General features: G+C 41.0%; 2 protein-coding genes across 2 annotated transcripts in view; both read left to right on the forward strand.

The window, feature by feature from the left end:
* The first annotated feature begins 1,916 nt into the window (after positions 1 to 1,916).
* On the forward strand, positions 1,917 to 5,515 carry RPS16 (ribosomal protein S16). The gene is given in 6 exon segments (NM_001245421.2): positions 1,917 to 1,972; positions 2,053 to 2,108; positions 2,826 to 2,927; positions 3,614 to 3,710; positions 5,136 to 5,183; positions 5,319 to 5,515. Coding segments are annotated over 5 exon segments (441 nt in total). The 5' UTR covers positions 1,917 to 1,972; positions 2,053 to 2,060; the 3' UTR covers positions 5,465 to 5,515.
* A 4,509-nt stretch (positions 5,516 to 10,024) lies between these two features.
* Positions 10,025 to 15,182, forward strand: part of OTOGL (otogelin like) — a 91,878-nt gene continuing 86,720 nt past the window's right edge. The window contains exons 1-4 of the mRNA XM_072923972.1: positions 10,025 to 10,713; positions 11,679 to 11,718; positions 12,798 to 12,846; positions 14,948 to 15,005. Of these exons, the coding sequence (XP_072780073.1) occupies positions 10,635 to 10,713; positions 11,679 to 11,718; positions 12,798 to 12,846; positions 14,948 to 15,005 (226 nt within the window). The 5' untranslated portion in view covers positions 10,025 to 10,634. The remainder of the gene's footprint in view (positions 10,714 to 11,678; positions 11,719 to 12,797; positions 12,847 to 14,947; positions 15,006 to 15,182) is intronic.

A 15,182-nucleotide genomic window follows, 5' to 3' on the forward strand; every position in this document is an offset into this window, starting at 1 on the left:
TACAAAGCTACAGCCTACAACCTCTTAGCTCTTATTCCTGTTTTTATGGTAGAAAGCAAAGGGAACAAGCAGCACAAAGCCTTTAACCTTATCTTCCAGGCAAACTTATCAGTATATGCTGGTTATTATCTTCTTTTGCTAATGGAAGGCAGAAAAATACATACATGTAGGTACATCCCTGGTTTTCACACAGCCTCCTCTAGGATGATTGTTTTCAGTTCCAGAAGATGAAGTGCAGCAGATGAACACCCAAATAAGGATGAATTTTAAAGGACCTAAGGAAGCATGCTCCCAAAATGTAAGTCTTATACATGTTAAAAATACCTATTTAATGGTATACTTCATATTAAAACAGAGGTTTTCAGTAGCAGACCTTAGGTAATGCACACACAGGAAACAGATTTAGAGTTGCTTTCTTTTTCTTTAAAAGTTCCCTGGATACCCAACAAAACTGAATTACTAATGGCTCACTTTTGGGTTGATCATGAGTCTTAGCTGAACCTTTTTGTCTATCTGGGTTAATTAGGTATTATGTTTTCTCTTGTTCACCTAAATAAAGATTTTATTATGTCTTAATATTGCAGCTCCTGCTGCTGCTTTCATTGTGCAAGTTAAAGATCTCTGTCATGCTGAGCCACCTATTTTCACCAAACATGTAAAACCTGTATTGGTTCTGAAATTTCCACTCATCTTCAAGAACTAACTGAAACTGGCCAACAAGGAGGTGACCATTCCCCTTCCTCCTATGATAGGGAAAGACTGGAAGATAGACCTGTGTGACTGCATAAACACTGTTCCTTAGGAAACAGCCTTAAAAAAAAAAACAAATCACTTTTTTGATCACATGGTTAAAGCTTTGTAAAATTGAGGGTTTGAGATGTGCTAAATCTTACACGTTCTGCACAGTCCTATTCACTTGAACAGAACTAATCACTCAAATTGTATAAAGCTAAGTGCTTGTTTAAATCCTCACATGACTGATGACTAATGTTCACTATTTAAAATCCTGTCCAAAGACAAAGGAACTGATTGTTTCATTTGAGCAGTCAACTTTCTAATCATCATAGTAATTTAAATCTCTATCATTTAAAATGTCTCAGAAGCGTGACCTTGCTTCATGAACAGATTCTCCTTCTATCCTTCTAGAAAATTTTGCATACTAAATACTACCGCGTTAGAAGTAAAATATTTTCAGTCTGAAAGTGACCTAAATTCCGTGCTTTACAACAGATATTAAACAAGAAAAAAACTGAGTCAGAAGATAAATTTGATGGGGTTCTTTGAGTGCACGAAATCTAAAGAGAACTCTGACTTGATCTTAGAAATAACCATCACTGAGTATTTAAGTGGGTATAAGGCAGTTTCTGAATGTAAGTGCACAGTGCTAGAAACGAATACAGGGTTTACTGCTTCATCTTCTCCAGTTTACCACAGTTATAAAAGGCACGGAGTTTGTCTTGTTGCATCTCCAGGAGGTTCAAAGAGCGACTGTAAGCCTTTCGGGCATGGCACCGTTTAGTTCTCCTTACAGCAGAAGCCCACCTAGGTTCCGCTTTGTGACCGGGATCCAGCAAAGTGCATTGCGGCGTCAGCAGCGGGCAGAGCACCCGCCAGCCGCCCAGGGTCTCGCTCCATCAATCCGCAGCGCTCCCGCGGCCGCCCGGGCTCTCCCTGCTCCGTTCCCACAGGGCTCTCCCTGCCCCGCTCCCGCCGCCGCCCGGGCTCTCCCTGCCCCGCTCCGGGCTCTCCCTGCCCCGCTCCGGGCTCTCCCTGCCCCGCTCCCACAGCGCTCCCCCGGCCCCGCCCCGCCTCGGGCCCTCCGCGCTGCCGAAAAGCGCGCCAGCCGGGCCCGAGCCGGCCGTGCTCTGTCGCGCTGCCGGAAGCGATGGCGTGGCGCTTTGCGGCGCGGCGCCCCTGATCGGCGGGCAGGAAGCCCCGTCCGGCCTTTCCGCGGAGCCGCCGCCGAGGACGGGTGAGTGCCGCGCCGCTCCGGCCGCGCCCGCCCGCCCGCCGCGCTCACACCGCGCTCACACCGCTGCCTCTTTCTTGCAGGAACAGCCATGCCGGCTAAGGGCCCCCTGCAGAGCGTCCAGGTCTTCGGACGAAAGGTGAGCTGCGGGCATGGCGGCCTGCACCATCTGCTCCTCGCTGCCGGGCTGGCCCGCGCCTTCGGGCCGGGCGCGCTCGGCGTTCTCGGCCGTGGCTCCTCGGCGGGGTCGTGCGGCGGGGCTCGGCCGCGGGAGGGCCGCGGGGATGGGTCCCGCCGGGCTGAGTCCCGAGTCCCGCCGGGCAGCCCACGTGCCCGCTCCGTGGCTGCTGGAGCGCGCCGTGTCCCTGGTGCGCTGCGGAGCTGTGGGGAAGGCTTTGCTCTTCTCGGGGATGGCTTTGGGTGGTCTCTCACCGGAGTGTTCGGAGCGGCCGCCGCTGTCGCCTCAGCCCACAGCGGCCTGGCTTATCATTGTCGGAATCTGAGGGGCCCGTTGTGAGGTGGTGTCGGGAAGATAAAGTTCGCCCTGTTGGATGGAATGATGCAGCTCGAGTAATTCACGGTACCAATCTCGTGAAAAAATGAGCCACAAAACTGCGGTATTGTAGCACGGAGGGTCTTTCCTTCGTATACAATTAAGTCTTGTAAGTCTAAATCAAACACTGAAACTTTTATTAAGATTCTGTTGTAATACGGTGATTGTACCTGGAGGTGTAGGGAGAGATACTGTTTTGTGTTAGTCTAAGACTTAAGACTGCTCGATTGTTAAAATGAAATTGAAGTTCCTGCTGCTTGTGCAAAAATAAAACGCTGTGTTGATACACGTTTGGATTTTTAGAAAACTGCAACGGCTGTTGCCCACTGCAAGAGAGGGAATGGCCTCATTAAAGTTAATGGAAGACCTCTGGAAATGATTGAGCCCAGGACTCTGCAGTATAAAGTAAGCATCCATCCAGCCTTTGCCCTGCATCTCTTTTTATACATGTAATTGCTTCACTCTGGAGACAAGTGGCCTGTCTTACTGAAAGTACTAAATTTTTGGTTGCTTACCTGAAATACAAATGCTGTTACGAAAATACGGTAAACTTCACTTCTGTGATGGGGGGGTTTTGCTTAACAGGTTTCATTTAATGTGAAGCATTCTTTGCACTTCCTACCCACTTTGTAAACTGAAATGGGTGACTTAAAGCCCTCATTTTAAAAAGGTTATTTAGAAGTTTATACTTCTGTTGAACAATGCTGACAGAATCTGTAACTATAAAGTATAATAAGTAGTGAAGAAAACTACCTAGAAACTGCTTCAGGTCTTCACTTTTAATGAACTTGACTTATTTTTTGTATATAGTTATGGCATTCTAGTTATTTCTCTTGTTCTTAGTTCCCATGTATATATGGTTTGCTGCTAAGATATTGGAAACTTAAATAAACCATAGACCTCAGAAAACATGTCTTATGACAGCACTAGTAGATGTCAAAGAACTCTGCTAGAGGTGTACTTGACCTGGGTGTTTGCTTTTAAAATCAAGGCTCCATTTTTCACAGGATTCAATAACATCACATTTGGTAAAGCTACTACAAGCTCTGACCCTTATTGCAAATGAATTTTCTTTGTGTTTTGTTTCCCAGCTGCTTGAACCTGTCCTCCTCCTGGGGAAGGAACGGTTTGCTGGTGTTGACATCAGAGTCCGTGTGAAGGGTGGCGGCCACGTAGCACAAATCTATGGTAAGGTTTTTGGTGGGATTTCTGGTGTGGGCTGGAATGGGTAAAGCCACTGTGGTGAGTTGACACTGGCTGGATGCCCGGTGCTCACCAAGAAGCTATATCACTCCTCTCCTTATCCTGATGGGGAGGGGGTGAAAATAAGATGGAAAACTCTTGTGGGTCAAGATGAATGCAGATTAATAAAGCAAAAATAAAGGCTGTGTACTGAAGCAAAGGAAAACTAAAGGCTTCCATCAGCAGGCAATGTAAAGCTACTTTCTAGGAAGTGAGGCCTCAATAGCTATAGCAGTTGCTTTTCCTTTGGTTTTACTGCTGAGCAGACATCCTCTGGTATGGAATATACCTTCTGGTCAGTTTGGATATCAGTTGTCCTGGCTATGTCACAGGAAAATCATCTCAGACCCAGTGCAGCCACATCTTTAAGAGGCTTAAGTTTGGAATAGTGACTGGCCAAACTACTCTTTCTCCACTGTGCAAATGTAGTTTCTCATAAGGGCATGTTGATTATATTTTAGATTCAAAGCTGTAACAGAAAAAGCTGAGTGAAGCAAAATGAAGTTTTGACTAAATGCACAGGAACTACCTTTACCTTGTGAAGTGACAGAATAGTTTAGATGCAGCTGTGCACAAGGATTTTAGGAGGGGTTTTGCATTAGAAATTATATCCTTAGTTGTATATTTCCAGTATGAGCAAAGCTAGGCAGTTTTCCCCTTGCCGGGAAGGCTGGGCATATATTTGCATTAGCTGTTCCTAAGAGGTCATCTTTGCAAAAGATAGATTTGTTCTGCTCTTAATTTCAATGTAATTAGTATAGTGGAGCGGAGGCTGCATAAAAACCAGGCAAATTTCAGGCCCAAACTCAATACCATTTATTTTTCAGAACATTGATATTTTCATCAAAATCCTGATTTTAATATTTTGACAGATAAGTGTAACAACATCATGACAGTTCTGGTTACTGTTACTGTGCTAGTTTGTTTGTGTTGCCGTGTTCTAGCACTCAGACCATCTTGTCCCTTTTGCATCCTTAGTCTTTCAACACAGAATCAATTTTATTTTTGTTGAAAAGTATAGACATTTCAGAGAAGTGTGTTTCTAAAGATTTTGAAAGTTGACTGCTTGTAGATAGAAAATGAACCTACATTTGTACTTGGGAGAGAAAGTGATCAGAGAGCACTTGTGCAATTTCTTGGCTAGCTGGCAGCTGTCAAATCAACAGATGAACTGTGGGTGGCCACTTGGCACAGATATCTTAAGGTTTGCCAAAGTAAGGGTCACGTGGACTATGTGGGAGGGGATACTAAGGGGAGAAAGGACAATTTGGCAGTGAACAAAATAGCACATTTCTCAGATAATTGGCACTTTGTGTTTATATTTTAAATAGATTTGCAGTCGTTAACTGATCTTTTATCTTTGTTTAACAGCTATCCGTCAAGCTATTTCCAAAGCTTTGGTGGCTTACTATCAAAAATGTAAGTAACTGATTGTTTTGTTAGCTTTATGTGGAAATGTATGGCTTTTGGTTGTTTTATTGCAAAAAGTATTAATATGGATTTGTTCCATGTGAAACGGCTTAAACAAAAGATTTTTTTTTTATTTTTAAACAGATGTTGATGAAGCTTCCAAGAAAGAGATCAAGGATATTCTAATCCAGTATGATAGGACTCTGCTTGTGGCAGATCCTCGCCGTTGTGAATCCAAGAAATTTGGAGGACCTGGTGCTCGTGCACGCTACCAGAAGTCTTACCGTTAAAATTGGTGTCTAGTCATGTGGCAGTCAATAAACAGAAAGAATTTGATAATTTTTCATGTTTCTAAATTGCCTTTTCTTGGATGGGTAAATAGATTTTTTCACTGTGTGTTAAGATTAATACACAAAGGGATTTGTATTACAGTAGAATCAGTGTGTTAATGGCAGTTCTTTTTTTTATCCTTTCATAGTAATTCTGCTAGGTAGGGTTTTGGGAGTAAAGAAAAACTTTATTTTGAGGAATGTGTGGTTGTCCAAACATAAAGAAGGCTCACATCCTGGATTTGGCAGGCACATGCAACACAGTGGTTCCTTCTGTAGTTAATGTTGCCAAAACCAAAATAATTACAGGGGCAACTTGCATTACCAGATAATGCAGCGACTGAATCCTGGACTAGTACATCTAAATGTAGGAAACTTAAAATATTTAAACACAGTGTCTTGTAAAAATAGATCAAGGATTTTGTGTTTTAAGATTAGGTCTGAGTAATTAATCCTTCAACCACATGCTCACACAGTACAAGCTGAGAGGAGTAACCGCTTATGTTATGAGCTAGGTGAGGCAATTTGAAAGCCTTGGAGGAAGAAAGGGTGAAAAAAGTGAGTTGGAAAGTGATTTTCAAAAATTTGGCTACAGGATGTGCATATTAAATACAGAAGTTTCAGATCCTGTCCATTTACCCAAGGACCAAAACTAAATTCTGAGTAAATGTGGGATGGGCAACAATAGTCTTAAAAAGACTCATTCTGTCCTTTGGAAGATATGCAAATTACGGAGTGAGGCTGTGGATACAAACTGACCCAAATGGAGTGAGTACAGCCCTGAGCTGTTTCCTGTGTTTGTAAGCCAGTTTGGAGTGGAACTAGAAGAAATACTGGAGACTACTGCTCTGTTGCTCTCCAAGCCTGGTATTTTAATGTCTATGTATGCTTGTATGGCAGTACTGGAATTGTCATAGGAGTACCTTAGCTTGAGATTTTTAAATGTTGGGCTTTTCTCCTAGCATGTTATTCTAATTTGCTTAATGGGAAATTTTTTTTCAGTGTACTTCGTCAACACAAAACAGCTTCCCTTGTGTGTTGGGGAATTTGAATGAATAGTAAAATCCACCCTTTCACTGTAGTTTAATAAAACGGGTGCTTACAGCTTTTTATTGTTAAGCATTTGTCATGAGGTCTCTGCTTTTTCAGTAGAAGAGTATTAAAGGTATCCTCACAGTTATTTAAGAGTTAAATGTGCATCAAGTTCCTTCTAAAAAGGGAATTCCGCATCTATCTCCCCATTTTAGCTATCAGTTTCTGCCATGAAATAACTGCATTCTGTAATTTGAATAGAAGTGCAATGCTTGTATTCAAACCTCTCATGCTCCTGTTGAAGCAGAGGAGACTTGTATGTTCTATCACCAATTCACATACCTGGGTTATTTGGTTTTACACAAAGCAAATGGGATACTCCATCTCAGACTCCTGTCTGGCAAGATGCATGGTCTGCTTTCCTCAGTCCCCCTTTCCTGCGCTCTAAGCTCTTGGGCTGCTGAAAGCTGCCACACTCATACTCCTGGCTTGGTTTTCCAAGGAAAAGGTGCTATGCAGAGCTGAGTTTGATTGCTTGAATTCCTATGAGTTTTGTGAAAACTTGGGTCTTGATGTTAATTAGGTTCAGCTGTGGGAAAATAAAATCTCTGATTGTTTGGCTGTTTGAAAAGCAATGGCTCACTCATTGCTTAGGAGATGCTTCCTGGCTTGCCAGTTGGCACATACCTACCCTATGCTGTGGCTTGTGCAAAACTGATTCTTGTCTGGCTGTTAGATCTGTGGGATGGAGGGGAAAAGAGATGATGCAAAGTTGTGGTGGTGAAACTTAATGAGGCAGGGGGAGATGGAATACCTGATGCCAGTAACCTTAGATGTGGATTTCACAGTTACGAGGAAGCCTGATGAATCTTCTTCTGCTCACAGAAGAACTTGTAACAATTGGGGATTATTGTTAGCTATTCTTTTGTGGAAAGGCTGAAAATAAAACTTGCATTACTACTAATATATTCAGAGATTATATCTGCATGTCATTTCTTCAACCAGAAGACTCTAAACATAATAAAAATGCTTTCTGAATGGAACTCTGATCCTATAAAAATGCCCTGTTAATCCTGCAGAGTGATGTCATTCCCACACACTTGCTTTCTAAATGAGAAATGTTTGTAGAATTGGGCTGCTGTCTGTCTGGATGTCTGAAGATATTTTTTTTCTGAGAGATTGCTTACTAATCACCCACTAGAGGGCTTAACTTCATTGGGAAACTGTAACCACTGTAAAGTTTGACGGTGTTTGTAAAAATGTCTCCTTTCCTCCTGTTCTGGGTCTGCAGGGATGATAATCAAGCACTTGTCATTGAGCATCCACTCTGGCCAGAGAAACAGTAAAGAGTTTGATCTTCAAACCATTAGGAAGGTTCTTCAGCAGCTGGGGAGATGGTTCTCAGAAAAGAAGAAATGCCCCTCACCTCAGCTCTTTCATTAGGCTCACCAGTGTTAATCCTTAGGAAGATTATCTGTGCACAACGAAATGCAGCCTCACTTAAATTCTTCATTGAAAATACCATGTTTTGTTAACAATGACAGTGGACCCCCTTTCAAACCAGGGTAAGCTTGTGCCCATGGCACAGAAGGCAGTTATTTCTTTATCCATTTTTTATTATCCTGATGAAGATTGTGATGTCTATATAAATTTAAGTAGTCTCAAACATTACGTTGGAAAATTTGGAGATTTTTTTTTTTTACTTGAATGTACAAATATACTACCACTTAAACGTTTAAATTTTATTTTTGAAGAAAAAAATCTAACTTAAAAATGTAACACTGGCATTTTTTTAAAGTATGGACAAGTGTGTTCTGAATTGTGCTTGTTTTCTTACAAAAGCAATTATTTTCTAGTGCTTTTTTTCCAAGTTTTTCAGACATGCCAGTCGGGGAGTATTCTAATACTTGTGTAGATAATACATGTTGTTGCCTTGATATAATTTGATTTGATTTTTTAATCTCTTTCTTAATATGCTCCTCTGAGTTACAGTTCAGAGTACTTGGTTGAGTAATTATTTTTCCTTAGCTGACATCCTTAACATGCTTGGGACTTTGCTGTTTCCTACCTTGCCTTGGGCTGAAATGTCTAAACTTTATGAAGCCTATTGCTTTAACTCTTACAAAATTCCTCTGCGGATAGTAAGGCTTGGCCTATTTTCAAATGTTAAAAGTTAAACAACTGTGAAATACTGCATATACCAACTTTGCTATAGAAAAATTGTTTACAAAATTCCAAAACCAAACAAAACTCGCATAAGTGCTATTTTGGATAGCTTTTCTTTCCCCTTTTAAACCAAAAGAGTTCATTTCTATTAATATTACATTAATTTAGCTGTGAAACTGCATATGAATCATAATGAGAAATACACTTTTGAGAAAGGGAGGAATACCAAATCAGATGTCTCAAAGGAGCTTGAGTTTTCAAGAGTTTCTAAACCAGACTTAACTTGACAGTAAGATAACAGAGAGACTAGTAATGGAATTTGGAAGATGTAATGTTTGGTTTCATCTCATCTTGAGATCAGTCTTAAAAGTCTATTTTCTATAAGTTCTGGCATAAGAGTTAAAAGTCTGCGAGTGACTATATCAATGTTTCCATATGGCCTAAGAATTCACTTTTTTTGCTTCTGTTTGTGGTGTGGAGTGGTTTTGGATCATACTGCAGGTGCACATACAGCAGGCGCAGCTGAGCTGCGATATGCAGTCCAGCTGCAGACAAACAGCCAATCCATGGGCACAGACCATAGCTACTGCCATAGAGGTAAAAACAAAGCAACAAACTCCCTTGAAATGCAACTATGGAAGTGCTGGCTTCTCAGATCCAATAGTAATAAAAATAGTTCTTAAATACTCCACACAGGGTACGTAGTAGTGTTACGCATCAGTTTCCAATAAGTACCCTTGCACCATCAGTGACCCCAAACCTTCTCCAATGCTGTTGGCTGCTCTGTGGACACGGGGTTTTGTCCTTGTGCTTGCAGAGGCTGAGTTTTCATTTGCTCTTTCTTGTCCATATGGGGAACAGGAAGGAGAAAGAGCTGGAAGAAAGGATGTTTTTACCCAAGAGAAGCCATCAGCATCTGAATTTTATTTGGGTCCAACCATGGCTTCTGTAGCATGCTCAGAGAGTCTCACAAAGCACCTCCTAGGAAGAACAAAATATAGGCAAATGATAGGCTTTGCAAAACAAAATGAGCAGCAACAATTTGGAGTAGCATTATAAGTGTTTTTAAAGCTGTGCTTTTTGATGATTCTGTTTACATTATGGCAAAGCAGGTAAGAGACTTTTATTTTAAAACATAATTTTTAATTTTTGTAAAATTGTGGTTTTATATTTTAAAGAAAAATAGAAATTAAACCCTTTGGCCCTGTCAACTTTTTTCTCCTTTTTCCTAATGTGAAGTTTTCATAACATGATTTATTAAAACTAAAATATAGTTATCCTATGAGAAGCCTTCTTTTGTGCTACAGGCAAACTGTACCCAGAAAGGCATCCAGAATATTCTTAAAAAAAACAGATATGTTATTTAACAGAAGTGCATCCCTCTCAGGACAGAGAAAAAACATTAATGTGTTAATATGTAAAACCATGTAGTTATAATTATATAGTGGTATTGTTTCAGGATCTTGCAAAAAAATGTTGCTGTACTAAGGAGTAGAGAATAGCCCTCAGCTCAAGCCTCAATGCACACAAAGGTGTGTGACGACAGAGGGATCTCTCAAACCACCATGACATGGCAACATTTCTGTCATTGTCTGCTGTGTTATAAAGGGCCAATTCAATTCAACAGGGGAGTAATACTCGCAGGTCTGGTGGAAGTGTAACTAATACAGGCTGTGCTGGGGAGCTACCATGCATTGCTAATGAGACACATGCAGCCAGGAAGTTGTACTCGCAAAGCTCCTGAAGCTGCATGTAGTTACCAAGCTTGATGTCTCCTGCTCTTTTCCTCTTTTACATTGCATTCTTTAAAGTAATGAGTCCAATTATCTAACCTCTGAAGATTTAAACACACTGTAGATATACACAGTTGTAAGATGCCCTATAATCAAAGCCCTTAATTTGGATAAATTACCTTTTTCCAATTTATACTGAAATGAACATTGTAGGAAAGCTCAGTTTAATGATACCATGGAGTATATTCTTGCTTCATTCACTGCTGTCCACTTTGCAAGGTAAGATTTTTATTCTATTTTCTAATAGTAATACTAATTTTTACAAACTTTTTCTAAATATTTTAATATTACAGCTAGTTATTTTTTTATCTTTTTTTTTTTTTTTTGACCTTGCTGGAATTTTTAAATGCAATTTAAACAAGTATATATCACCATTCTCTCTCACAGGTACAGAAACTGAAATATAAATTTTTAAGAGTCGTTTTGTACATCTGAATTTGTTAGAAAACAATTATTTATTAACAAAGTCTAACTTTCTTGCCTTTCTTGCTATTATTGTCAGATGAGTAGCATTTAATGGTTTTCAATGAGGTAAGAGTTTATTTGAAGACTGCACCTGCAGTTTGTTTAAACATTTTTAGACTGTTAGGGTAGATAATTGCTCTTCTAGTTATAGAAATTTTCTTACCTTCTACGTAATGTAACTGGATCTTATATATAGTTTCCTTGCTACAATTATAAAGATTTCTAATGTAATATTAAAAGGTTTTTTGTGGTTTTGTTTGATTTTGTTTATTTGCTGGCTTGTTTTAAGCATGAACTCATTTAAAATTATTTGCAATTCAGTCTTCTAAGCAACAGTCAGAAAAGTATTTTAACTATGGAGGTTTGATTCTGGAAAGCTCTGAGTACCTGTTCTTTTTTACCTGTTTACCTGTTCTATTTTTTTGTTCTGAGCCTCTAAAGAACTATGAACTCTTTTTACTTCTTCATGGTAGCGCATACCAGAATGACAGCCATGAAAATCTGCAGGTAAAGACCGTGTGAGAGAATCGAATTGTTAGGAAGGAGTGCATATAGTGCTACATTCCTTGGATACAGAGTTTGTACAAAGATGCCCTGGAAAACTCAGGGTCGTTAAACCCTAAAATTCAATAACGTTGTTTTAAACTTGACATTGCTTGCCAAAGACAGAGTGATGCTATAGAAAAAAATGTTTAACTTTGTGATTTTTTAATTGACAGTATCTTATTGCAAGCCTCCTCTTTTGAGAAGAACTTTGAGGTAAGTTTTTATTCCTTATTTCTCAAGTCCTACAAACAGAACAAGAATGAGCAAATGCAGTGCAAGTTAGAAAGTAAAATATAGCCTTGAATACAATGTGTAAAATGTCATCTACATGCAGATTGGATGTAGAACACACTTTCAGAATGTTTAGAACTCTTTCCCAAGTATTTATGTAATGGGCATTGGTCCTCAGTTTGAATAATGGAGGTCCTTATGAAAAATGATACTTCTATGGTCTCGAGAAAGCTTAGAGGAATAATGGAATGAAAGCAGCATGAGATCATGATTTCATGACTGGAAAAATACATTAAATGAGTATCCATCTACAGTTTTAACTGCATGATAAAATCCTAGCTGCTATTTGAAGCACAGAGAAGTAAGTGCTGTACAGCCTTAAAATAAACATTTTGAATACTAATTTTCACATAGAAGCTGAAATCCAAACAAAACCCAAACTAGGCAATGTTCCTGATCCCATTGAATTAAATGGGATCTATGCCATCAATTTCAATGGAAGCATCAAGTTGGATGTAGCTTTGTGTGTCTTATGATTTCTAATAACATCTAGTGGACACACAGGCATGTCAAATGATATGCCATCATGAAGTGTTGATAGAACTAAGTGTGTTTTATAGTTTGATGCCCTTGTTTCTAAACTTAATCACAAATTAAAGTTGGCTACAGCTGGAGAGTCATCTCTTGCTATCAAAAGTACCATCAGAGTATATTCAAGCAACACTCTGGGGAACTTGTAGCCACTGACATGCCACATGAAGTAAATATGAAACTGCTTTACAATTTTGTATCCTGTTGTGTAAGTCTGTTTTGCCTATTTATGTCTCCCCAAAGCTCCAGGTACCTCCCTGTCCAAGCAGAGATTGGAGAGCTGCCCAATTCTGTAAAATGAGACACTGACCAAAAAAAAAAAAAAAATCACCTTTTTAAATGTTAACCTAAGAAAGACCTCTTTGATAAAGTGATGGTAATCAGAGAGAAACACTTCTCTCTGGGGACTTGCTTATTCAGGTTGCTCCAGGGACCTTTGATAATACAAGATCCTTTTTGTTTTCTTCCAGAACTGAGTCTAATGCAACTCGACAGAAAAGAGATCTTGTAACAGCTGAGGTAGGTTATACCTCCAAAAGCAGGAGGGTGGGGAAATCCTCCTCCCTTTTCTGCTCTGGGCCTTTGCCATCCTTACAAATGACCCTTTGTGGGGAAATGGACTGTGGTAACAGGAGGACAGTGAGGAGGAGCAGCTACTCCCCACCTGCTCACCCCACCTGAGCCGTGGCCTAATGCCTTCATTCTTCCTCAGCAAAGCACCCAGTGGATGACCGACCCTGCCGAGCCGACTGACACACACCATGGGAAATAACCCAGGGCGTCTCTGTCTTTTGTGGGGGTGAACAGGACCTGGAAAGCTGTTTGTGTTTGTTTTTGTGTTTGTGAGAGGCACAATGGCAAGGCTCCTTCCTGGACATGGTGTCCTGGTGGCTCCATCCCAGGCCTGGCTCCCATTGCCCTGGCCCCACTCTGCCTCAGTGCTGCGCCCCAGCAATGTTGTGCTGAAATTCAATTCTAAATGGAGGAATCTTGTTCTCCCACCTGTACACACTTGGGCTATGGAGCCCAGCCAAGGGTTATAACCCCTTTGAAGGGGGTAGGCAGGAAGCCAGAGACGGTCCCACCTCAGGGTGTACCAGGGAGCCTGTGGCTGAATCAGAGGTGATTTTCTCCAAGACCTTTGAGATCTGTGTGCCACTACAGAAGGCAGATGGTGTGAAAGGCTGCACTGAGGGAAATTAAGCCTCTGGGAGAAGCAGGACTGGAGATGTCCTTGGAGGGCCCTCAGCAGGGAAGTGCTGTTGCACCAAGGGCGTTCTGTAAAATGACGCAAAGGCCAAAAGCAGCTTTTGTGAGGCAGGTGGCTTGGAGTCGATATCAGAAAATATGGGAATGGGTCTTGTTGTGCAAGAAAGGAAGGGAACCTTTGCAGCTAGCAATGGACCATGGGCACCAGGAATAATTTTGGTGCAGAGGGCCTTCCAGGTGGTGCTTCAATGAAATCTATTTCAGGTTGATTTTAAACAGATTGTACTACTTGGAAGCATCCCACAACATATTTCCATTTGGAAAAGGGAACTGTAAGAGGTGTTGGCAAGACTAGCCCTAAAATGTTCCTTGCACAGTGTTGTTAACTTGAGATCCATCAGTTCAAACTAGAGATGTGGAGAATGAGTGGAGTCAGGAGGGAAGAAAGAAATTAGCTTACAGGCAAAGACAAAAATTTTCTTAGTTGTGCAGTTGAAAGCTGGCACTTAAGTCTGTGGGGACTGCAGAAAGGTAACTGTTTTTTCATAGAACATCAGATAAGAAATAAATAACAAACAGAGGAAAGAAGAGCTATTTAAGCAAAAAGGACCAGATTTATAAAGGAAGGGATTTAAACTGGCCATGAATAAATGTAAGTAGGAAATATTTAAGTACTCAGCACTTCAATCCTGGTAAACTTCCCAGTCAGACTAGTGGAGGCAAAAGCCCCAGGGTACTTTCAGTCTGGAATGGGATCAGTTCTTGGAAGGGAAAATGTGATGTGACAAGCTGCAATATCAGAGTGCTGGGCCAGATGCAGGGCTTCCTCATAGTGGGAGGCTCCCTGTGCCTAAACAGGAGGCAGGTCAGGTAGATATACTTTCTCTCTTGTTTGGGATGAACCAAAATGCAATTCTGAAGGATCTCAAGGAGAACACAAAATCCATTGCAGCTAGACTGGCCATAATGGGATGATCTGGGTGCAGCATGGAGTAGGACTCAGGGGAGTGGAAGCAATAGAGGGACCTCTTCAGCTATGGGCATTTGAGTGAAGTGAAAAAAAGGAGATTGCACTCTATCCCCTTCCTTTTCCTATCAAATGTAAATGAAAAACTTCCCATGTGGAACCTTGGTGATTCACTGGAACTGGAGGGCATAGATGAGAACCCAGTGGTCATCTCACATAGCAGTTGTATCTTTCCCCAATCTCCTCAAAAGCCACTGTGCTTCTTCTTCCCAGGCTGCTAATCCCTCCAGCACCACCTATGACTGTGCCATGGCTGCCTGAGATGCAAATTGCTCTTCTGTATTTAAAGCTCCAACTCAGTGTTTGACTGCAAGGCCTCAAGCTTTTATCAATTAATTTGTAAACAACAAACACCCTGATTTTGCTTTTATGTTGCTCTGACAGGTTCAATCTGCCTCTCAGTTGCACCATCATGGGGCCCTGATGCGGAGTCCACCAGGAGGTCAGTGCTGTGCCGCTCACCTGCAGGAAGAGAGCTCTGAAAATGCTGCCTTCCTTCCCTCTGTTACCATGGGCTGTGGAAGCCCTCTTCTGTATACCTCTACAAAACTCTGTCCTGTCTCATTTTCTCATTTTATCCATGTTAAATATTAAAAAAAAAAAAAAATCTGTTAAAATT

This window comes from Taeniopygia guttata, chromosome 1A, assembly GCF_048771995.1.
Source record: "Taeniopygia guttata chromosome 1A, bTaeGut7.mat, whole genome shotgun sequence".
NCBI classification, from domain to species: domain Eukaryota; kingdom Metazoa; phylum Chordata; class Aves; order Passeriformes; family Estrildidae; genus Taeniopygia; species Taeniopygia guttata.